The 23,516-nt window shown below is 38.9% G+C and overlaps 1 protein-coding gene across 5 annotated transcripts in view; it reads left to right on the forward strand.

Moving 5' to 3' along the window:
• SLC39A11 (solute carrier family 39 member 11) overlaps positions 1–23,516 on the forward strand; it is a 521,155-nt gene that overhangs the window by 178,198 nt on the left and 319,441 nt on the right. For all 5 annotated transcript variants that reach the window (XM_007482717.3, XM_007482716.3, XM_003340311.4 and 2 more), the window contains one exon: positions 14,806–14,947. In XM_007482717.3, the coding sequence (XP_007482779.2) occupies positions 14,806–14,947 (142 nt within the window). The remainder of the gene's footprint in view (positions 1–14,805; positions 14,948–23,516) is intronic.

The raw sequence follows: 23,516 nt of genomic DNA on the forward strand, positions 1-23,516 counted from the left end.
CCAGGACAAACATCTCTTCCTTCCTTCCTTCCTTCCTTCCTTCCTTCCTTCCTTCCTTCCTTCCTTCCTTCCTTCCTTCCTTCCTTCCTTCCTTCCTTCCTTCCTTCCTTCCTTCCTTCCTTCCTTCCTTCCTTCCTTCCTTCCTTCCTTCCTTCCTTCCTTCCTTCCTTCCTTCCTTCCTTCCTTCCTTCCTTCCTTCCTTCCTTCCTTCCTTCCTTCCTTCCTTCCTTCCTTCCTTCCTTCCCTCCCTCTCTCCCTCCCTTTTGCCCTCCCTCTCCCTTCCTTCCTTCTCCCCCCTTCTCTCTCTCTCTCTCTCTCTCTCTCTCTCTCTCTCTCTCTCTCTCTCTCTCAGCACAGCGCTTGGCACCTAGTAGGTGATTAATAAATGTTTATTGTCTGTTGACTATTAACTGATATCTGGTACAGAACAGGTTGGATTGTACCAATCCAGCAGTAAGGAACAAGTTGTTTGACTTTGATGGTCATCAGAGGGTAGGAGTGTGGCACCTTGAACTGTGGGAACCTGGGAAAAACTGTGGCCAGAGAGAGAAAGAATGAATGATTTGTCTACACTCATTAGCACTATAATGGGAGAGCTGAGATGAGAAACAGCCCTCATTTTTGGAGACTATGAACTCTCTACTTATTTCACCTAATTTTTTTTTTACTCATTTTTGAGGCTAGTCTGACCTTGTGATACAGAACTCTGCAGAATTTTCCAGGTGAAAAGGGCATCTACTGCAGAAGGGTCAGTCATATTCGAGTTAGCAAATGGGGCAGCATTTAATTGTTATTCCATTTTGTGGAATGCTTTTAGGTTGTGTTGCAAGTGTCATTATTATTGCAATTTCTCAGGAATAAAAACAGCATCAATTATTTAACATCACCTCCTGTGTCTGTGTGAAACAGGAAGAGTAGGTGGAGAGAGAGGAAGATTTAAAGCCATCAAAGGGGAGTCTTGTAAAGCCACCTTCCTGCACTCATTCCCACAGCAGTAGATGAACTTTTGTTGGACACAGGGTGGTTTTCAAGGGGGCCCACTCCCTACTCCACTGCTGGGTATCACTCTACCCTTTAAAAATATTAGTTGTGGTGAGCAGTGGACCCCAATTAGTTCATCTGGATTTTCCCTTTGCCCTTCACCAGGGTGTTTGGACGTACTGACAAGTCTTCATTAAAGGGCATGGCCCAGGGAGAAGCTCAAAGCCTTAACAGTTAGAACTGGTGAAATTCAGCAGGGAATGTTAGTAATGTTTTTTTCTTTTTTAAATGAATGAGATAAAAGGCATGAGAGAGAGAGAGAGAGAGAGAGAGACAGGGAGAGAGAGAGAGAGAGAGAGAGAGAGACAGGGAGAGAGAGAGAGAGACAGAGACAGAGACAGAGAGACAGAGAGAGAGAGTGTGTGTGTCAGAGTGTTTGATGAAGGTTAGGTTCCCCAACTTTCAGTCAGGGAAAATCCTGGAGATCTTAAAGAAGATAGGCCATTCTCCTTTGCCCTCTTCTGGCTCAGCAGACTAGAGACATATTGCCTTCGATCTGACAGTGAAGGAAATGATGAGGGATAGAGGGGGAGGCAACGAACACTAACCAGCACAGGGACATTTACTTTTGAGAATTTGGACAAACACAGATGGCTTCAAAATAAATTGTTGGTGCTGCTGTGTAGCTTAATGATACTTAGCCGGTTGTTGCTTAATGCCAGTGAATTTTGTTTTCCATTATAGACTTCATTTGGGGATAGGCCCATCTATTCAGTTCTGCTCTGGGCTTTTAATTTAGTGACATGTTTCTGTGGCTCAGTGTCAAACAGCAATTGTCTCCTGATGCTGGAGACCTTCAATCCTAACAAATTGTGCATGACTTTATTTCTTAAAGGAATGATTTTTAAAAAAGGAAGGAAAACAACAAAAACATATACTTTTTGTCTGTAGCCTATGTCAGCAGATTCTTCTTTCTTTTTTTTCTTTCTATTTTCCTTTCAGAAAATGTTGTTCCACTCTAGCCTTTTTGGGTATCCCTCTGTGGCCTTTCTATAGGGGGAGGAATTTTGTGAGTTTATTCAGAGTCAATGACCTAACTCAAACCTTGACTAGATAATAAAAAAAGCCACAGGAGAACAGCAATCTCATTTTCTGAGGTCTTGGCTATGTGTTTCTCTGTGCCTTCAAGCAGTTTACTCACTGTTCTCTATACATTTGGGATGGATTTTCAGGAGGGAGTAAAGAATGAATAAAGAGGAGATGGAAGAGGGGAAAAAAAGAGAGCTTTTCAATTTTGGATAGAAGCATTTTATATGTTTTTCACCTGGTCGTTTGGGAACTGTAGGTTAATGTAGCAGAATTTCAATGCCATGAGCTCCAGGGAAGAAGGAAAGTACTTTAGGATGATGCTCCATGATTCACCACCCTGTGGGATAGAAACCAGAACATCAATTGGGCTACAGGGGATGCTACAACTTTCAATGGTCAGATGTTTTTACAACAGCCTCCTCATTGTTCTTCCTGCTTTCAGTCTCTCCTTTCTCCAATCCATATTCCATACAGCTGGCAAATAGATATTCCACAAACATGGAGCTGATCTTTTTACTCCCCTGTTAAAAATCTGCAAATGAGTCCAGTTTGCCAGAAGCCCTTAAACCCTTTGTAATCTGGCTCCCTGCTCTCTACATTTCTAGCTTTATTTCCCCATTCATATGGTCTTCATTTTAATCAAACCAGCCTGGTAATGTTCCCCATGGATCACATTCTATGTCACAAACTTGAGCCTTTGGCACAGACTGTTCCTCATGTTCCCTCTTTACTGAACACACCTCATAAATCACTGCCTTCCTTCAAAGTCCAGTTAAGGTGTTACCTCCCTTTCCTTGATCCTTCATTTGGTATATTCTCTACTTCTTGAAATTACTTGGTATACATATCCTGTATATTTTAAAAGTCTATGTACCTGTTTTATTTCCCTCTCCCCCAATAGAATGTAAGCTCTTTGATGGTAGGGATGGCTTGTTTTTGTTTTGTTTTGTTTTTTGTATCCCCAGTGCCTAGCACATAGTAGGGGCTTAATTAAAAAAAAATTTTAATTGAACGGATATTGAAGAATTGGGATGTAAACTCCTACTTGGTGGCCTCACCTTGGGTATCGTGAGGATTGAATGGGATCACAAATGTTAAGAATTCTCTGCAAAATTAAAAGCTCTATAGGAATATTTGTCAGTGTTGATGTCAAGGAGGCAAGTATGGTCATTAAATAAGGACTGAGAGGTTGAGAGGGAATACCTATTTAGGGAGTTTTTAGTCACTAATGTGGAAGCCAGACTTACTTTTTTTCTTCCCTCAGTTGCTAGAGTCTCTTATAAAACAGTGAATTCACCATAAATTTCTTTAGTCCAGGTGTTTTAAGATGAGTCAAAAACCAGCTTGGGTTAGTTTCCTGTAATCGTGCTGTGCAAGGCCAGACTGCCTGTTCCCCCCCCCCCCCCAACCCTATTTAGTGAAGCATTTTCAGTAGGTAGAAAACATTCCAAAAGTTCACAAAGTGGTCCCTGACCTGTTCCTCCCTAATACTGTGTCTACTGTGAAGAGGTCACAAATGTTAGTGATTATGGTTCTGAGAACTTTACTTTGGTATTTTCCTGATAACTAAAAATTCCCATGTTTAGTCTAAAAAACTCATTTGATCCAACCATGCAAAATGGGAATAATCAAATATCTGGTTTTTTACTTTATCGTTCAATAGAAACTACTCTTTCCAAAATGACCATTGACCTCTGCATTACCTTTTCTCAATCCTCAACTTTCCTGACCTCACTGTAACCTTAGACATTGTGGATTATCCTTTCCTTCTCAATATTCTCTCTTAAATTTTCATGACATTGTCTTCTAATTCTCTTCCTATCTGTCTTGTCACTCCTCAGTCCCCTTTATTGAATCTTCATCTCAAATGCAACATAACCAAAACAACTTCTTATCTTTTCCCCCCAAACCTACCCTCTTCTCATGTTTCTTATTGCTGTTGAGTGCACAACCAGCCTCGCAGTTACCTAGACTTGTAACCCTGCTATTAGGCTCGACAACTCACTCACCCTGTACATCTCATCATTGTCAAGTCTTCTAGTTTATATATTCACAGTAGCTCTGTTATTTGTCTATCTATCTATCTATCCATCCATCCATCCATCCATCCATCCATCTATCTATCTATCAACTATCTTTCTGTCTGTCTGACTCAAGAACACCATATCCCCTATTCATTCTCCAGTTAGCTGCCAAAGTAATTTTCCAGAAGTATAGGTTTGCTCATGTCACCCCCATTCTTCAGTAACTCCTGTGACTGCTATGATCTCCAGGATCAGATATAATGTGCTTTGTTTATCTCTTCCAAACTTGGCCCCTTCCTGTTTTTCCAGTCTTTTTACATCCCTCCTCCTCCCTAATTGCTCTGGGTAATCTTTTTCATACAGGGAGAAAAAAAATACCGGGAAAGATTCCTTCCACCTTCTAGCTTGGAAGTGTTTAGAAGTTGCCCATTGCCTATAGAACAAAATACAAATTACTTTTTTTGGTAGTCAGGAAACACAGTCTAGCTTTAAGCTGCTTTTCTAGATGAATGACACTGTCTGCTTCCTGTTTCTTGATGCTCGATCTCTAGATTTCCTGCCTATATCTCTCTTCAACTCTTCCCCTTGACTTCTTCAAGATTTAGCTCTAACCCTTCCTTCTTTAGAGGCCTCTTGAATTTCTACCTGCTGAATTCCTTCTCTCTGAGGTTACTTTCCATTCTTACTATATGTGTATCTCATGATACATAGTTGTTTGCGTGATGTCTCACCCCTTAGGGTGTTATATTTAAAGACATCCAGGGTCCTTTACTTAAAAAAATTTTTTTAAAATGTACTTATTTCAGAATATTTTTCCATGGTTTCATGATTCATATTCTTTTCCTCCCCTCTTCCCTCCCTCCTCCCATAGTCAATGCACAATTCAGCTGAGTTTTATAAGCAAGATCTATTTCCATATTATTAATATTTGCAGTAGAGTGATCATTTAGAGTCTACATCCCCAATCATATCCCCATCAAACCACGTGATCAAAGAAATAAATGTCTTTCTTCTGTTTCTCTACTCCCACAGTTCTTTCTCTGGATGTGGATAGTGTTCTTTCTCATAAATCCCTCAGAATTGTCCTAGATCATTGCTTTGCTGTTAGTAGAGAAGACCATTACATTCGCTTGTGCTGCAGTGTATCTGTCTCTGTGTATAATGTTCTTCTGGGTCTGTTCCTTTCACTCTGTATGAATTCCTGGAGGTTGTTCCAGTTCACATGGAATTCCTCCCATTCCTTCCTTTTAGCACAACAGTATTTGACATTTTCTTGGACCCAGTGAGACAAGGAAGGTGCCCTCTGTATTTCACATAAGCCTTTCTGAAGGTAAAGCATGGAACTAATCATATCCCTCTGTGGCTCTGAGCTAATAGGAAGCTTATAGTGCTACCCATTTTCTATAGAATAAAATAAAACTCCTTTTTCCCCTGGTAGTCAAGGAATACAATTTTTCCCAAAGCTACCTTTCTAGCTGTATTTCCTTCAACTCCCTGATGTCATCCTCTTAAAATCCTTACATATAGGTTATTCATTCTTAACGCCCAGCCCCTAACATTTCTTCATCTTTACCTTTTGAAAGTCTTCTCTTCCTTCAAGGTCTAGTTTGGGGCTTTCCTTCTCCATGAAAACTCAGTTTTTCTGTTACAGAGAATAGGATGGTTATCTTTGTATATCTGGTACTCATTACCCTGTCATTATATTATGTACTTTATCACACAAGCTATAACTATTTGTGATAGCTTCTTTGTCAGCAATTTTAAGTTGAATCGAGTAGGTTGTCATTGGGGGAAAAGGTGGAATTGAGAAAGAGTGGGAATTTTGTTTATTTGGCTCCTTTTAAAATGGCTAGAGGTAGATTTTCATTCTATAAGACTTAGGAGTATGACAGGAGGAAAACTCTGCAATTGCACCAAAGCCTGGTAATAAAAATAAATGTGAAATGATAAAATTGTTAAAGTATGTTAAAGAGCAGCTAGGTGGCATAGTGGATAGAGTGCCAGACTAGGAGCCAGGAGGACTTGAGTTCAAATTTGTATTCAGATACTTCATAGCTCTGTCATCCTGGGCAAGTCAATTGTCAGGTCTTTGCCACTTTTCTGTCTTAGAATTGATACTAAAATAGAAAGTGAGAGTTGTTTTTTTTAAGCATATTGAGCTGGACCTGTGGGTCTAAAGTTTGTTTTTATGTGGGTTGGAAAAAAAACTGTTTATTTCACTCTTTAAGGATTACAAAATATTTACTTAACAGCAGTCTCATGGGACAGGTAATTCAAGTATAAGTTATCCTTATTTTACAAATGAGGAAACTGAGGCCCAGAAGGGTTAATGGATTGACTGAAGGGCACAGAAAATTGGAAAGTGAATTGGTCAATTAAGGAAGACTTCTTTCTTGCAATAGGTTCTAAGAATTGAATCTTTACTGAGGAAGAAGAGCTTTTTTATAACTCCCCAAGACCCTAGTCACACCCAAATAATGCTAAAACCAAACAGGGTTTAATGATAGCTGTACAGAAACAAGGGGATCACTCCCCCAGGCCTCCTTGCCACTGGCTTTTATTCCTTGTCCCAGTAAATTAACAGCTTTAGTGCTTTGTGGATGCAACAGAGTCTCTGTTGGAATGAAGTGTTTCTCTTTTCATCACCTACCCCCAGTTAAGCATCCATCACATTATAAAAAGAAGGAAAACAACAGGAGAGCAATCAGCTGATGTCTTTTCATAATGAAACATGCCTTTATTGCAGCGATGACTGCTTTGTTGTTGTTCATTCATTTTCAGTTATGTTTGACTCTCTGAGAACCCATTTGGGGATTTCTTGGCAGAAATTTTGGATGGGTTTGCATTTCCTTCTCCAGCTCATTTTATAGAGGAAGAAACTGAGGCAAACTAGGTTAAGTGACTTGCCCAGAGTCATATCGATAAGAAGTGTCTGAGGCCAGATTTGAACTTAGGTAGAGGGATCTTCCTTACTCTAGTCCTGGCAGTCTATGCTCTATGCTACCTACCTAAGCTACACAATGACTTCTTAGATATTTATATTAGGAGATGTAGAATTAGAAGGAATTAAAACATGAACAACCCAAGAATTGGGAATATATTGCAGGTAGTAGTGTTTGGCACTGATACCAGATAGTTTGGGGGTAATTGGGCAGTATCTATGAAACTGGGACTTGGTAACTTCTGGGATTCTCTTCCACCTCCAAGCTTTTCTTTCTCTCTGGTTTTAAGGTAGTCCTGAGTCATCCTGACTGGTTCTCTCTTTGTGTGATTGCCTTTGAAGCCGTGGAAGTATTCCTGAAGCCCTCTGGGGGAAGGAGGGGGTGGGGGCTCTCCAGGGGACTTCTAAGCTTCAGGGAGAGCTGCCTTCAAAGCAGCCAGGCTTGGGGAAAAGCTCACTAAGAGACCTTGGGGCTTGGCTTTCAGAGGCAACAGGACAATTGTTTAGCAGAGCCCCTAATTTGGGAGTTAATGGAGGTGCTGCTGCTCTCATTAAACTGCATCAAGGAAAGTAATGAGTAGAATAAAGGAGCAGCCAATGCTGCACAAGTGAAAAGATAATAAGTGATGGATTTAGTCAAGCCTTTACTTGGAAAGAAAGAAATAAAAGAATAAGGCATCTTAATCCTATGGTACAGAGGTTCTTAACTTAAAATCCACAAGTTGACAGATTTCAGGAGGTCTGTGAACTTGGTTTGGGGGGGAGGGATTGTATCCTTATTTCAATATCATTGATCTCCTTTGTAATCCCAAGTATTTTATTTTATGCGCTCACATACATTCTGAGAAGACTTCACAAGAGTGCCCAAGGAGTTCATGACCCAAAAAGGTCAGGAGCTGGTTCTCTAAGGTTTTGTTCTAAGTCATTAGAATTGAGATTTTCAGAGAAGTGACAGACTTTGAACATCACACTGATATTTTTTGTGAAATTCCATCATTAAAGAGAGTATTTATTCAGTGTTTAAGAAAGCAAATTGAATTGGTTAATCGTTTTTTTTCCCAAGAAGGGAATAGATCACAAAACACCCCTAATTCTTGTGTTTTCATTTAAATAAAGGGTCCTAATTATTCACAAATATATTTTGGTCTAAGTTGTAATTGATGAAGTAAAAAAAAAAGTACTTCCATTTTCACATAAAGCTGACGGGTAATGGTAAGAGAATAGGAAATTAGAGAACTGAACTGGAAATCCCAGTTCTGCTGCCTGGGAAACCATGAACAATTAATTTCTGGGACTCCCTTTTTTTCATCTGTAAAGTGAGGAGTTTGGGATAGGATCTCTAATGACCCTTTCTGCTCTGTATACTATGTTCCTATGATACAAAACCATCATCATATAGTGGGGTTACTTGAGACATGAAGATGGGTTACACTGTGCCATCCGTAGTATCTTACTTCCCTCCCTGTATTAATTTTCCAATTGTTTGGAACAGAAGTGTCAAGCATGAGGCTCATGACACTACTTAGTGCAGCCAGACCAGATTAAAATGTTAAATTTAACTAGGAAATAATTAACAACATAAATATACAATCAAACATAGATAATTTTAACACAATATATAACCCAAGGGGCCAGTGAGATGGCTCAGTGGATTGAGAGCCAGGTGCGGAGACAGGAGGTCCTGGGTTCAAATGTGGCCTCAAACACTTCCTAGGTGTGTAATCCTGGGCAAGTCAATAATCCCACTACCTAGCCCTTACTCTTCTACCTTGGACCAATATACAATATTGATGGAAAGTAGGGGTTAAAAAAGAAATATAACCCACAGGGATCATTATGTATGGTTTTCTGGCTCCTGTTTCTACTTAAGTTTGATACTAATGGTTTGGTTTATTGACTTTGGCTCAGATATAGAATAAAATTTCCCCTCCCCTCCAGGTGAATTATAGGGCCCATGATCCTATCATTATTAGTTCTAAATAGTGGAATTAGTCAGTTACCGATGGGACTGAGGAGTAAAATTTCATTCTAGTGCTATAATGGTAAAATCAAAGTTTTCTGAATTATCACCTTTAACTAATGTGAAAATTCTCTCCCACAGTGCTATTGTTTCCCAATTTTTTCAGGAGCCATTATTCAGAGTTTTTCTTCTCTTGTTCTCATGAGAAATGCAAAAGGTCATTGCCATAAGCTTCATTTGTAGTGCTATTTTTAGTGTCTCTGCAGAGGATATCCCTGCCTTTTAGGTGAAACTACCATATAATGAGTTTCTTTTGTTACTTAAGGAATTAAATAGCATGATGAATTTAGATTCACTTAAAGAATCTGTACCTTAGTGAGTAATGTTATATTGAGATTTTGTTGTAAAATTCCCTAAATCTGTTAATATTCTCTCTATTGGGCACTGGAGTCAAATCAAAAAGCATTTATTAAGCCTTATTATGTACCTTATTGTATTCTAAGTAAGCTCTGGGGATGCATAGAGAGGCATAAAATAGTTCCTGCCCTTCAGGAACTCACAAAAATTGGAGGGACACAACATGCAAACAACTATGCACATACAGGTTATATCTGGTGTAAACTGGAAGTGATTTCAGAGGGAAGGTACAAACATTAAAGGAACTGGGAAAAGCTGCTTGGAGAAGGTGGAATTTTACTTCAAAGATGCCAAGGAGGCCATGGGGTAGGTTCCTTGGATTTATTATTTTAGCAGCTGCATGAAGAATAGATGGGAAAGATCTGGAGACTATAAGCAGAAGGACTCTTTAGATAAATATTATGATAGTCCAAGGAAGAGATAATGAGATCTGGAACTAGGATGTTGGTCAAATGAATGGAGTGATAAATGAGATATGAAATATGTTGTGGTAGAACCAGTAGCACTTAGTAATTAATTGATCATTGAGGTTTAGGAAAATGGTAGAAACAGAGATGAATGATTTTGAGTTTGGGAGGAAGAGCACTTCTGAGGTTGAAATATGTGCAAGATTATTATAGGAAGTTGGAGATGTGAGACTTGGAACTCAAGGGAAAGATTGGAATTTGAAAGTGATCTTCAGAGATAATGGGAGAACTGTGGGTCTGCTAAAGAGTACTGTGCCAACCACTAGGGATACAAAAAGACACAAAAGATAATTCCTGCCCTCTAGGAGCTTACAAATATATATACACACACAAATCAGACTATATACAGAATAAATAGGAATTAATTGACAAAAGGAAGGGTTTGGGAAAGTCTTCCAGTAAAAAAAAGATTTTAATTGGGACTTAAAGGAAACTAAGAGAATAGTAAACAGCAGAGTGAGAAGAGAATTTCAGAATTAGGGGAGAGAAAATTCCCAGGGCCAAGAGAGTAATGTCTTATTTTTAGAATGACCACTGGATCACTGGATTGAAGAATAGTTTGGAGAGAAAGGTTTAAGAAGATTGAGAAGCTAGTAGAGGGGCTAGGTTGTGAAGAGCTTTGAATGCCAAACAGATCATTTTGAATTTGATTCTGGAGGCAATAGGGATCAACTGAAGTTTATTGAGTAGAGGAGTGACATGATCAGACCTTCACTTTAGGAAAATCACTTTAATGATTGAATAGAAGATGAATTGGAGTGGGGAAGAGACTTGCGTAAATGGAAAAAAGAACAAAAACTGCAAAATTATCAAAATTGGATGCTGCATGATTGTAATGGCCAATCTTGGCTCCAAAGAAGAGTTTCAGATACTACCTCACCCTCTATTTTTGCAGGTTGGGGCCCACAGGTATTTAACACTTCATAGAGCATCAGACTTTTTTGTTATGTTGGTTAATTTTGCTGAACTCTTTTCCATAGTGTTTTTTTTTCTTTATATAAAGGATGACTCTGAGAAAGGTTACAGAGGAGGGATAAAAAGGGAAATGTAGGTAAACAACAAAAGATATGATTAAATTATCTCATTAGTAACCTTGGAGTGAGCAGTTTCATTGGAATAGCACAGTTCACGTGCTACTCCATTCACAGAGGAGAGACTATTAATGGGAGATGAAGATGTAGAAGCATTGAAAGCAGATAACTCTTTTCAGGATCTTGGCGGTAAAAAAGAGGAGAGTGATTAAAGACTGAGTAAAAGATAGGGTAAAATGAAAATTGTTTTATGACTGGGGAAGAGGAAGACTTCATGTTTTGTAGGTATTAGAGAGAGAAACTGTAGAAAGGGAGAGTGAAGATGAGGAGGGCCTGTAGAGGCCATATAGCAGGGGACTAAAACAAGGGCACAAATGACTTCAAAAAAGAGAAGTAATTCTTCCTCTTCAAAGACTAGTGCAAAGGAGGAAGGGGGAGAAGACAGAAGGATTAGAAAGTCAGTGGTGGAACCAAGCCTGAATTTACTCTCCAGATCTAAAACCTATAATCCATTTAAATTCAGTTTTTATTCAAGTTACTTTTTAAAATACATAATATACATTTTAAAATACATGACTTTGCTCACTGGGGCAGATTTCCTATTTTTGAAAGCATGATTATTATACCTAATATATAATATAAATATAACATATATGATTCCTGAGGAATTTTTCCTGTATTTAAATAATGTAAACCAGCAGAGAAAGAATAAAGGCATGCCCCAAACATATCTCTCCCCAATGCTTGCTTTTTGTGAACCTGTGGACTATAGCAAACCAATGTAGTCCACAGGTTTTCTTGGCAAAGATACTAGAGTGCTTTGCCATTTCCTTTTCCAGTGGATTAAGGGAAACAGAGGTTAAGTGACTTGCCCAGGGTCACACAACTAGTAATTGTCTGAGACTAGATTTGAACCTAGATCTTTCTGATTTCAGCCAACATTAGTATTCTATCAGCTGAGGCACTATCTGCCAAAACTTAAATAGCTAGTTCACATTCCTCCTATAGAAACAAAATTATAGGCAACTCTCAGTTATTTATAAAAACATATACATGAAATTCAGAGATTACCCAGACAGCTCATTTCTACATAGAGAATCAGTGTTCTCTACAAACATATCTAGTATTATCACCAAAAAGCCAATGGTTGAAACAAACTCATTAAAAATTTACCTCCTCGAATTCCATGTGAACTGGAAAGACCTCCAGGAATTGATGCAGAGCAAAAGTAGCAGAACCAGGAGAACACTGTACACAGAGACTGACACAATGTGGCACAATCAAATGTAGCAGACTTTTCTACCAGTATCAATACAATGATCCAGGACAATCCAGAGGAATTTATGAAAAAGAACACTATCCACATCCAGAGAAAGAACTGTGGGAGCAGAAACACAGAAGAAAAACATAGGATCAATCATGTAGTGTGAAAGGGATATGATTTAGGATCACTCTACTGCAAATATGAATTACATGGAAATAGGTTTTGAATAATGATACATGTATAACCCAGTGGAACTGCTTGTCAACTCCAGAAAGGGGGGTGGGGTGGGGAATTGCGAATCATGTAACCATGGAAAAATATTCTAAAAAAAAAAAGAATTCACCCCCTCTTTCTACTATTGCCACTCAAAATGAAGGGAAGGAGAAAAGGAAAAGAAGCAAATGAAGACTTCTTATGGATGGATGGAAACGTCCATTTTTTGTAGATAGAAAGGATGAGACTGGTAAAAATGGAGACACTGAAGATGAGAGTGACCGAAGGAATGATTAAGGAATGATTAATGGGACAAGTTCTTCAAGAAGATAACAAAGGACTAGGTCAAGGACACAAATAGAAGAGGTGACATCAAAAAGGAGAAAGGTTGAGACTGACACAAAGGAAGGGGGATGAGGAGAAGACATAGAGGTGAACAAGAACCTAGACTGGTCACCCTCCAGATTTTTAGACCTAATCCATTTAAAGTCTGCTTTGCTTTACAAGTTCCATTTAACATGTATGACTTCAATTACTGAATCAGTTTCCTACTTTTACAGGCATAATTATTGTCCCCAAGTGAATTTTCCTGTACTGAAATAATGAGAAACAGTAAAAAGAGAATTTTCTAATGAGAGCCTTCTCCTGAGCTCAGAACCATTTCTGTCAACAAATTTGGGGAAGATGTTTGAAAATGAAGATTTATACATTTATGCCTCCTTACAATTCCCATAAATGCATGCCCCAAACATACCTTTTCATCAACCACACATGAATATCTGAAAATTCCTCTTTTATACAGACAGAATCATATGCAACTATAATTGGAAAAAATATTCATGCAATTCAAAGGTTATCCAAATCGCTCATTTCTACAGTCAGTTTCCTCTTCTAACAAATCCATAAGTATTGCCAAAGAGCTATTGGTCTGTCTGGACTGGTTTGTTAGGAATTTACCTTTCCACTGTTGCTACCCAAAAGAAGGAAGAGAGGCTAGTGGAATTCCAGGAAACAATCAATGTCCAACAGCAAATCTAGTGTCAATTACTATTCCTTGAGTATTTCAGACATTGTACAGAGGAAGAGAATAAGTATTTATTAAGCACCACTATGTGCCTAACACTGGGCTGAGCTCTTTACAAATATTATTTCATTTGGTCTTCACAACAACAGTTAGCATTTAGCACCAATATCTTGCACAGGTTGTTGTGTCCTAACTATTGTTCTGAATCTTGGCCAGAAACCAAGAACATTTACCTCTGAGCTTTAAGCTGCTAGTCCTCACCAATACTTCCTTTTCAAGTTCAAGGTAGTTTTCCAAATCTCTTCTTCCCAGCAACATATCTGGCACTGGCTCGTCCAGATCCCTGGAGTTCACTCCCTCCTTCCTTGTGCCTCATAGACTGTCTTTCTTCCTTTAAGACTTAGCTCAAGCATCATTTTTTTTGGAAAGCTTTTTTTTCTGATCTTCCCAATTGTTACTGCCCTCTTTCTTTGTATTAAGCTACACATAATCCATCCATATATAAGTACTTGTTATCTCCTGCATTGTATTTATGGTCAGTCAATAAGCATTTATGCTGTCTGTATGCATGTTGTATGTACATAAATCTGTGCCAGGCAAAATATAAAGGAAGGCAACAGACAATCTTTGCCTTTTGAGGAGATCTTTGAGATCTCCTAGTTTAATGAAGGAGACAATAGGGAATAATCAATAAAAGGAAGGTACTAGAATTAAGAGGGATTGGGGGGAAGACAGGCACCTCTTAGCTGTGTGACTTTCGGTAAGCCATTTAACTCAATTGCCTAGTTCTTAATGCTCTTCTGCCTTAGAACTGATACTCAGTATTGATTCTAAGATGAGAGATAAGCATTTTAAAAGAAGGAGGAGGAGGAGAAGGAAGAGAAAGAGGATTAGGAAAGGGCTTCCTTTAGAAGATAGAGTTTTAGCTATAACTTGCAGGGAAGACAAGAAACCAGGAGGCAAAAATGAGGAGGGAGAGTATTCCGAGCATGGAATATATCCCCAGTGTCTAGTACTGTACCTTTTACATGGTTTAGTGTTCAATAAATACTTGTTACTTTCTTGTTCTTGAGGGAAGGAACTATATTACATTTTTTAAAAAAATCTCTAATGTGTAGCATGGTGAGTGACCTGCATAGCTGACACTTAATAAGTGCTGTTGATTATTATTATTATTATTATTATTATTATTATTATTATTATTATTATTATTTTATACCCTTACCTTCTGTTGTAATGTCAATTCTAAGACAGAGGAGTGGGAAGGGCTAGGCAGTCAGGGTTAAGTGTCTTGCTCAGGGTCACATATCGAGGAGGTGTTTGAGGCTAGATATGAACTGCTATTGATTATTAATTGATTTATATCCCATTGACTTTGGTGCTTCTTGTTTCAGGGTATGGCTGAAGACTCCCAAATGGCCCTAATGCTGAGCTTCGACTCCAAACCAATGAAGGAGAAAGCCAACACTGAATTCCCTCTGCCTTTCCACGAGAATGAGCTTTCTATCCCGATAGGTAGAACTGGACTTCATTCAGGCAAGCCTTTCAACCTGACTTTGTATCTCTCATGAATTGCTCAGTCGGTTTTTTAGACAATAGCTTGGTTATTGTAATAATGATCATTTGAGATAGAGCTAGGTAGAGCATAGTGGATAGAGCATCAGGTCTGGGTTTGAGAATACCTAAGTTCAACTCTAGCCTCAGATACTTCCCTAGCTGTGTGACCCTGGACAAGTCACTTAATCCCATTTGTCTAACTCTTATTAGTTTTTTGTGTTAGAATTGATAATAAGACAGAAGGTGGGGGTTTTAAACAAAGTGTTCATTGAAACTTTACATTTTTTATCTGATTCTTCCAAGTGTGGTAACCAATAATGTCAGGACCACAATGGTGAGGGTGACCTGCATGGATATTGTCAGTCAGTGACCATTTATTAAATGCTTATTATGAACCAGGCACTATCCTAAGTGTTGTCAGTGTTGTTATTAGCAATCACATTATCAAATGACTTTTTTTTTCTTAAACCCGTTACCTCCTGTCTTAGAATCACTACTGTGTATTGGTTCTAAGGCAAAAGAGGGATATGGGGCTATGGAATGGAATTAAGTGACTTGCCCAGGGTCACACAGGAAGTGTCTGAGGCCAGGTTTGAACTCAGGAACTCCTGTCTCTAGGCCTGGCTCTCAAGCCACTGAGCCACCCAGCTGCCACAAATCTGACATTTTAGAATGTCTTTACCAATTACTCTGAGTTACTGGGAAGAAGGAATCCAGTGCTAGAAATTTGTTAGTGGTTGGGGAAAAAGTCGATATGGGTTCCAAGCCTTTGGGGATTGGTGATGACTGAGCATGATGCCAGTGAGGGGAGAAGGGTGTCTGCCTTTGTGACTACTTCTTGTCTGAAAACACTGGAGAGGTGGGAGTCCAGGAAGCAGGTCAAGGCGACAGGGAAATAGCTCTGTGCTTAAGGACCAGTCAGTAAAGATTGAGTTTGTTTCCTTGGTTTGGATGGAACTTATTCTGCTCAGTCCTAGCTCTCTGGAGTCATTCCAGGGTAGTGAGTGAGAGGAAGGGGACACTGAGGCACCCTCCACTATTTTATCAACTCTCGGTCTCAGAGTGAGTCTCCTACAGCGCAGGTCCTCTAAAACCTTTCATGTCCTGATGCTCCAGTTCTTTTATACATCCGAGGCAGTGTGAGAAGTGTGACAGAATTACAGACCCGAACTTGTAACAATATTCAGTGTCATCTCTGTTGCTTCCTCCCAAGATGGTGAAGGCTATGCAGAACTTAAAAATGTCTTTGTGATATTCTTTCTTAGGATCTATTTGGGAAAATGTGATTATTTCTTGTATTAATTAACTTTCCATAGATTAAGAAAAGCTTTAAAGTCCAGAATCTCAGCTTCATCAAATCCATCAATGAATTGAAAAGCATTTATTAGATGTCTACAATGTACTAGAGATTGTAAGTGCAAAGAATGAAACAATCTCAGCTTGCTAGGAGCTTCCATTTCAATGGGGAGATAAAATGTACACAGCAAATATGTACAGTATCAGTATAAAGTGCATAAATACAAAGTAATTAAATGTAGTGTAGTTTGGGGGAGAGAGAGAGAGAGAGAGAGAGAGAGAGAGAGAGAGAGAGAGAGAGAGAGAGAGAGAATTAACTCAGGGATCAGGATCAGGAGGGATGGACTCTTTGATTAAAAGATTCTTAAAGAACTCTTATAGTTATATTCATCAGTAGCTCATTGGAAAGAGATAGAACCTCATTTCTTAAACTGCTTCATCATCCTCTAGTAGTCTATGGCCAAGAAATCCTTTTATTGTTCTGAAGCTCAGCTTTTGTTTTTCATCCCTTGGGTCTTGGGTCCCTTCCCCTTTTTATCATGATAGGGCCTAATGCTTTATTCCCAGTCCTATGAAGGTGTGAGCTTATTGCTGCTTTTAGTTGTTGAAAAGGAATTGAATGTATCCATCTTTTCTTTTTAAAGATCCCTTCATACTCTATTCCCATTTTCCACTTCAAATCACCTCTTACCCACTCTTGCCATGTCTCTTTAGGCTTGCTCCAAGCCTAAACTTTCCTTACACCTTCTTCAAAGCAATCCTTAGCCACATTTCCCACCTATTGGTTTGTATTCCTAATTCTTTAACCAATTATCATGACTTATACCATCCCACCCTTTCTAGGCTTCACATATATTACTAATTGCTCTATGTGCAGTATTCCTTCCCCCACAGCACGACAATCTCTATGCCCTCCATTCCTCCTACACTAGAACTAGAGGGCTGATGAGTGCAGTCCTGAGCCAGGATAACTCCTCATACTGCCTGAAACTCATCATCTTCTTTATTTGTTCAATGGGGAAGTAGGCAATTTTTGATAAAAATAGTCCTGAGGAAAGAGTCATGAACCTCACAAAAATAATATCAATTTTTGTACAATTCAGAGGGAGAAAAAAATTGTAAATCCTAGGGAAACATCACCAACTTTTATAAAATTCAGTCAAATACATTGGCAAATTCTAAAGAAACAAGACCAACTTTGTAAAATCCAAATATATAGAGAGGTTTACAAATTGCAGAGAATCATGATCAAGTCTGTAAAATCTGGAGAATGGAGCTGTACCTCCAAAGCAAGAGTAGCTGAAGTAGGGTGCTTAGGACTTTTTGAGGTAACAACACAGCTCCTTCAGAGGTCAGAAAAAACCTCCATTTGTCACTGGGTGTGAGTATAGGAAAAAAAAATACCATCTGATGTGAGAGGGGGTGGGCAAATATGGGAAAATCTCTATTTAATGTCACAGGAGGAGGGGAAACTGATGATGTAATGGGGGTGATTGGTTACTGGGGCCAGGATTGTGGCAAATTTTCCCACCAATGCATGTTATCCAGGGGATGGATGGATTAAAGAGTTTGAGCGACTGTGTGGGCGATGACCACAAATATTGGCCTTCTGCAAATTTTCTGGCTGACTTTGATCAGCGAAATCTGTGGAAATCAGTGTGGAATTAAATTCATACACCAAAAAAGTGTTGGTTTTTTTTTTCCTAAGCACCAAACTATTATGTCCCACACAGGAGAAACCTCGTATAAATATGATTAGCCTAGCAAAGTCTTCCTTTGGAAAACAGCCCTGAACATTCATCAGAAAGGCCACTTAGGAGAAATACCCTTCATAGATTGGGGAGTGCAGAGAAGAGACAGCCAATGCTTAAATCTTTATAGACATCAGAAAATTTCCTCTCTGTGTCTACTTCATGTGGAAAATGGTGATGATACCAACCTGCCTGCTAGTCACAACTCTGACCAAGAAGATAATGAGGGCATGAGAAAGCAGAATTTTAGAAAAATCTGTCTTACAAGAAGATAGTCTGATAAAGGCATGATAAAGAATAGGAAAGATGCTAAAATAAACAGCTTAAGCGAATGATACAGGTATACCTTCCTGATAAGAACCTAGGCAGGAGAATCAAGAGGCCCAGGGCCTGTTTTGAAACTCAGGAAAATTGTAGCTTCTTATACATTTGAAGAGCTTTATATTTGGCTCTCCTGCTGAGGGCCCTACTGAGTACTTGAGGAGGGATTATTGTGCTCAGAGTATAAAATAGGCATCGATCCAGGGTCAAGTTTTAGCTGTACCACTCATTTTTCAACCCCAGGCAAATCACTTAATCCCTTTGGGCTTAGCACACTGTCTTGCACATAGCGATTAATGAATGCTTCTTGCCTTGCCCTGCCTCAGTTTCCTCATCTATAAAACCAGGAGGTTTGGATTAAGCAATTTTCAAGGCCTCCTCTGGTTCTTATGAATAGCATTTTCAATTTTTCCTCTTTGAAAATTCTCCAAATCAGGTAATAGAAGCAAAGCAGTTTTGCTAGAGGCACATTCCCATTTATTTAGCCTGGTGCTCGACTTTCCAAAAAGTTACCTTTCTATAGCAAGTAAAGCAGTGTACAAAAGTGTTGCTTCTCTGCCCCTGTTTCTGTTTTTTGCCTCTTACTGGCTTTAGTTGTGGGATTGGAAGAACTGGGCTTTAGTCGTGTGATGACAAAGATAACAGTGGGGGAAATAAGCTAAAGATGGCAACTTTAAACCTGTAATTCTGGGTATTGCTGTGTCTATTTTACAGACACATGTTAATTTATTTGTTTCTTTTTTAAAAAACCTTACCTTCTGACTTGGAATCAATATTGTGTAGTGGTTCCAAGGCAGAAGAATGATAAGGGCTAGGCAATGGTATTTAAGTGTCTTGCCCAGGGTTATACAGGCAGGAAATATCTGAGGCCAGATTTGAACCTAGGACCTTCCATCTCTAAGCCTGGTTCTCTATCCATTGAACCACCTAGCTGCGCCCCCCCACCCCCACCCCCAACCCCAGTCACACATTTATTAAGCACTTAGTGCATCCAAGGAATTATACAGAGAGCAGTTGGAGATAGTTAAAATTAAATGGTTTCTGACTTTACATAACTTACAAGTGAAAAAGGATTTGAGAAGTTTTGCTCTTCAGACACCCTAAGTAGCTTCCTGACACTGTTTTGGATGTAGAAGGTTCAGAAATGCAGTGAGAATCCTTGATCATCTTGAGCTGGGGAAAACACCCAACTGACTGGACCCTACTGTTCCTTGCTTCCCTAGTTGATAACAGGTGTGGAATTGGCTTAATTTCCACAAACCAAGGAAAAGAAGGTGTAAGTTTCAGAGAAGAACAATTGAGGCAATAATAAAACCCTTTTGGATTGCTCTGAACATGGAGCAGCTGCTGGAGCTCTCTTTGAAATTTTCAAATAACTGTGAAAGTGCTGAGAATACTGTGTCTTTATGCCACATTTAACATTTGCTTAGTAGTTTCTATTATTCATAAGGGTTTTGAGTTATTCATTCTGTCTTGATAATCTATTCAATGGGGAAACTTGTTTTTAATGTATACTTGGGTGGTGGAACAGCAGACTGGTTTGGACTGTGCTGGTTCCTCCTCAGGAAAATCCTCCAAACTCTTGATGTCGGTTGTAGCTATAGGATGTAGCTGCTGACAGAAGACACCTTTTTTTCTTTTTATATTTTATGAGGTTTTTTAAGTATAGATTTTGTCTTTTTTTGGTATAGGTTGACACTACATAAACTAGATACTCTGGTCATCACAGGTGACCTTTTGGTGGACTTTCAGAGTTTTAAGTGCCTTAAGCATTTTAACAGTTAGGACTTTGGGCCTCATAGTAACCTTTTCTCCATTATTTGGGCTCATTTGGTTTATCTTTATTTTATCAGAGAAGGCACAGAACTTTGTAAATTTGTCCTTACTCTAAAATCCAGTCCATTTCTTCTTTAAAATTAATTAAACTCATTTATATAGGACTAGACCAAGGGATTTCAGTTTTCTAGTCCCTAGTCAGATACAATTTACTATAAATCACTTTATGGGTTTTTGCCATTTTTCATGAAACTGAGGATTTTTTTTTTCACTCATCTGATTATATGCTAATAACAAGACTTTAAATGTATAGAATATGTTTTACTTTCAAAACACTTTTTCTGAGTTAGGGGAAAGAGAACAATTTATTAATTGAAATAACAACATTATGGGGACAAACAATTTTGAAAGATTTTAGAACTCTGATGATCATAATGATAAACTATGAGTCCAAGAGGGTGAAGATAAAAAAGTCCACTCACCTTCTTACAGAGAAGGAGTGAACTGGAAATGCAGAAAGGGACATATATTTTTGGACACTGCTAACCAGAAAATCTGTTTTGCCAGACTATTTAGATATGGATTGAGGAATTTGTTTCCAATTTTTGCTCTCTGCTCCAGAAGAAGATATTTCCCTCTTCTCTAGAATAAAATTATATGAGATTTCTGAGTTCATTTTCATCTGGAATGAGGAAACACATTTTTATGCCTATAAATTAATTCTTGACTTGGTAAGTGTAATTTGAAGAATTAGGGAAACATGCATTATATATGAACTTATGGTCATATATATAGTAGTTATTTTATTGGAGTGTTCAACTCCTCATATCTTTGTCTTAAAAAAGGAGTTAAGGAACATTTATTGTTCAAGGGCTTTGTGATCATTGAATGGAAGATAATTGAAATACAAAAACTCATTTGAGCATGTTGTTTATATTAGGGTGTGATTTGCTTTCTACTCAATGTCACATAAGGAACAACTTTCTAACAAATAGAGCTGATATTGGAACCCTTTTTTATGAAGTAGTGAGTTCCCTGCCCTTAGAAATGTTCATGAAGAGACTAGCTACCTATCCACCAGGGTTGTAACAGAATTTTCCATGGAACAGACACTTGGACTAGATGAATTCTAAGATCCTTTCCAACTTTCAAGATTTTGTGCTCTCATACTCAACATGTCTAACATAAAACCCACCATCTTCTCACCAATTCCTTTTGCCTCAGCTTCCCTATTTCTGCTGATGGTGCCATCATTCTTCTGGTCTCTCAGGATTGAAACTTTCATTCTTTACTCTTCTTAATCCCCCTACTCTCCTATCCAGCCAGTTGCTAAATCTTGTTGATTCTACATCTAAAGTGTCTCTTGCATTATTCTGTCCAGTCACACAGCCACTGTCTCATTTCAGACCTCCATTATCTTCTACCTAAACTTTTTTTTGTGTCACAGACTCTTTTGACAGTGTGGTGAAGAGTGTGAACCCTTCTCAGAAAAATGTTTTTAAAAACACAAAATAAAATACATAGAATTACAAAGGAAACTAAAGGTTAGTGAAAATAAAGATGTAACTTTTTCCTCATTTGAGTTCATGGATTCCTTGAAATTTATTTATTGGATCCTGGTTAAGAATGTCTGAACTAGACTATCATTAAATATCCTCAGTGATCTCCCTGATTCTTGTATCTTCATTCTTCTCTCATACAACTGCCAAAATAATATACTGAATCCTCATGTCTGACCATGTAACTTCCTTGTTTTTTTTGTTGTTGTTGTTCTTAATGATAATTTCCTATTATCAATGGGATAAAATATAAACTCTTTAGCCTGGAAAAATCAGAACATTGTTGACTTAAACCTACTTTCCCCTCTAATATACTTTCCTTTTCATACTCTATTCCATCGAAGCCAGAACATTATCTATTCCCCTATCTCTCCCAGCTTTTTCCTGCCTTCCTTCTTTTGTGCAGGCCACCCCCTCTATGCCTGCAATGAATGTCCTCCTCTTTTCTGGCTATGGATATCCTTCTCTAATGACACTGCATCTTTATTCTTCAAGGCCCAGCTTAAGCACCATGTCTTTAATCAAGGCTTTCGTGATATCCCCTCTCCCCAAAAGTAATCTTATTTCTTACAGCACTTTGTCTGCATCTCACCTTTGTGTTTATCACATTCTAGTTTGTCTCATATTCATTTATATATTTCTCATATCCTCATATTAGATTGCAGGCCTTGGGGACAGGAACGGAGTAATTTTTCTTTTTTATATCCCCAGCACCTAGCATAGTGCCTTGCACATAGCCACTGTTTAATGAATGTTTGTTGAATTGGCTCTACCTGGTGGTGGTTCTCTGGGGAAAGTATAACAAACTCAGCATGAATTTTCTACCTTCTTCCATATCTGCCCAGCAGTTTGAGATAGGAAATGAAGGCAAGGCTCCTCTTGATCTTAAAAACAGGGACAGAAGGAGGGGAAGAGGGAACAGGGTCTTCTAGAACCTTAGAATCTGTAACTAGGAAATGAGGTAAGGACCCAGCAGCCATCATCCTCTCTGGAGCTCCTCCTAGTTCTGACCCCTCTGGTTCTCTGGGCTTATCGAGATGCCCCCTTCTCTTCCCTGTGGCAGCCCTCGGCACCATGTCGGTAGAGGGGTGACTCACAAGCTGGCTAGCAATTTCTCTATGGCCATATGTAACTCTATGGGCTGTATTTTTGAAATGCCAGTGCAGACAAATAGAGCAGCTTGAAGGCGTTGCTATGGTAACTTTTCTCCTCTAACTATAATCCAAAAGTATATCTTGGGTTGATTAAAAACGGATCTCCCTCTCCCTCTATCTTCCTCTGAGGGTTTCTGTTTCTCTATCTCTGTTTTTCAGTGTTGATTGCTACCTCAGTCTGTCTGTTTGTCTCCCTCTGTGGAATGTTATTAGCCTGAATCTCCATCTAGAATGAAATCTCAGCAGTCTCCTGACTTGTAGCCTTTTCCACAGCTGCTCACATGTCCTCTCTGGTCACCTCACTCCCCCTTTCCCCTCCACCATCAAGCCTTGGGTGTCTCCAATGATGACATGTCTTTGGGGGTTTTCTCTTAATGGAGGATCTGTACAAACAAGCAAGAACAGATCTGGCCCCTGAGTCCCTTCCCCCTCTCTGGGAAATTGGATTTGAGAAAAGTTCCCCTCCAGGCTGTACTTGTCTCTTTGGGTTAGCTAGGCATGGTTGTGGCCCATTAGCCTGCAGTACTAATTAAACTCACTCAAGTGATAAGTTGTTAGGGCTTGGGTATAAATTCAGGATTGTGAACAGTTGCAAGATTAAATGGGCTGGTTTGGAAATTTAATGAGATGTTTATTATGGAGAAGACTTTCACTGATGTTACCCTCTCCACTGAGTTCCAGTAGCCTCTGC

The sequence above is a fragment of the Monodelphis domestica genome, chromosome 2 (genome assembly GCF_027887165.1).
Source record: "Monodelphis domestica isolate mMonDom1 chromosome 2, mMonDom1.pri, whole genome shotgun sequence".
In the NCBI taxonomy this organism is placed as follows: domain Eukaryota; kingdom Metazoa; phylum Chordata; class Mammalia; order Didelphimorphia; family Didelphidae; genus Monodelphis; species Monodelphis domestica.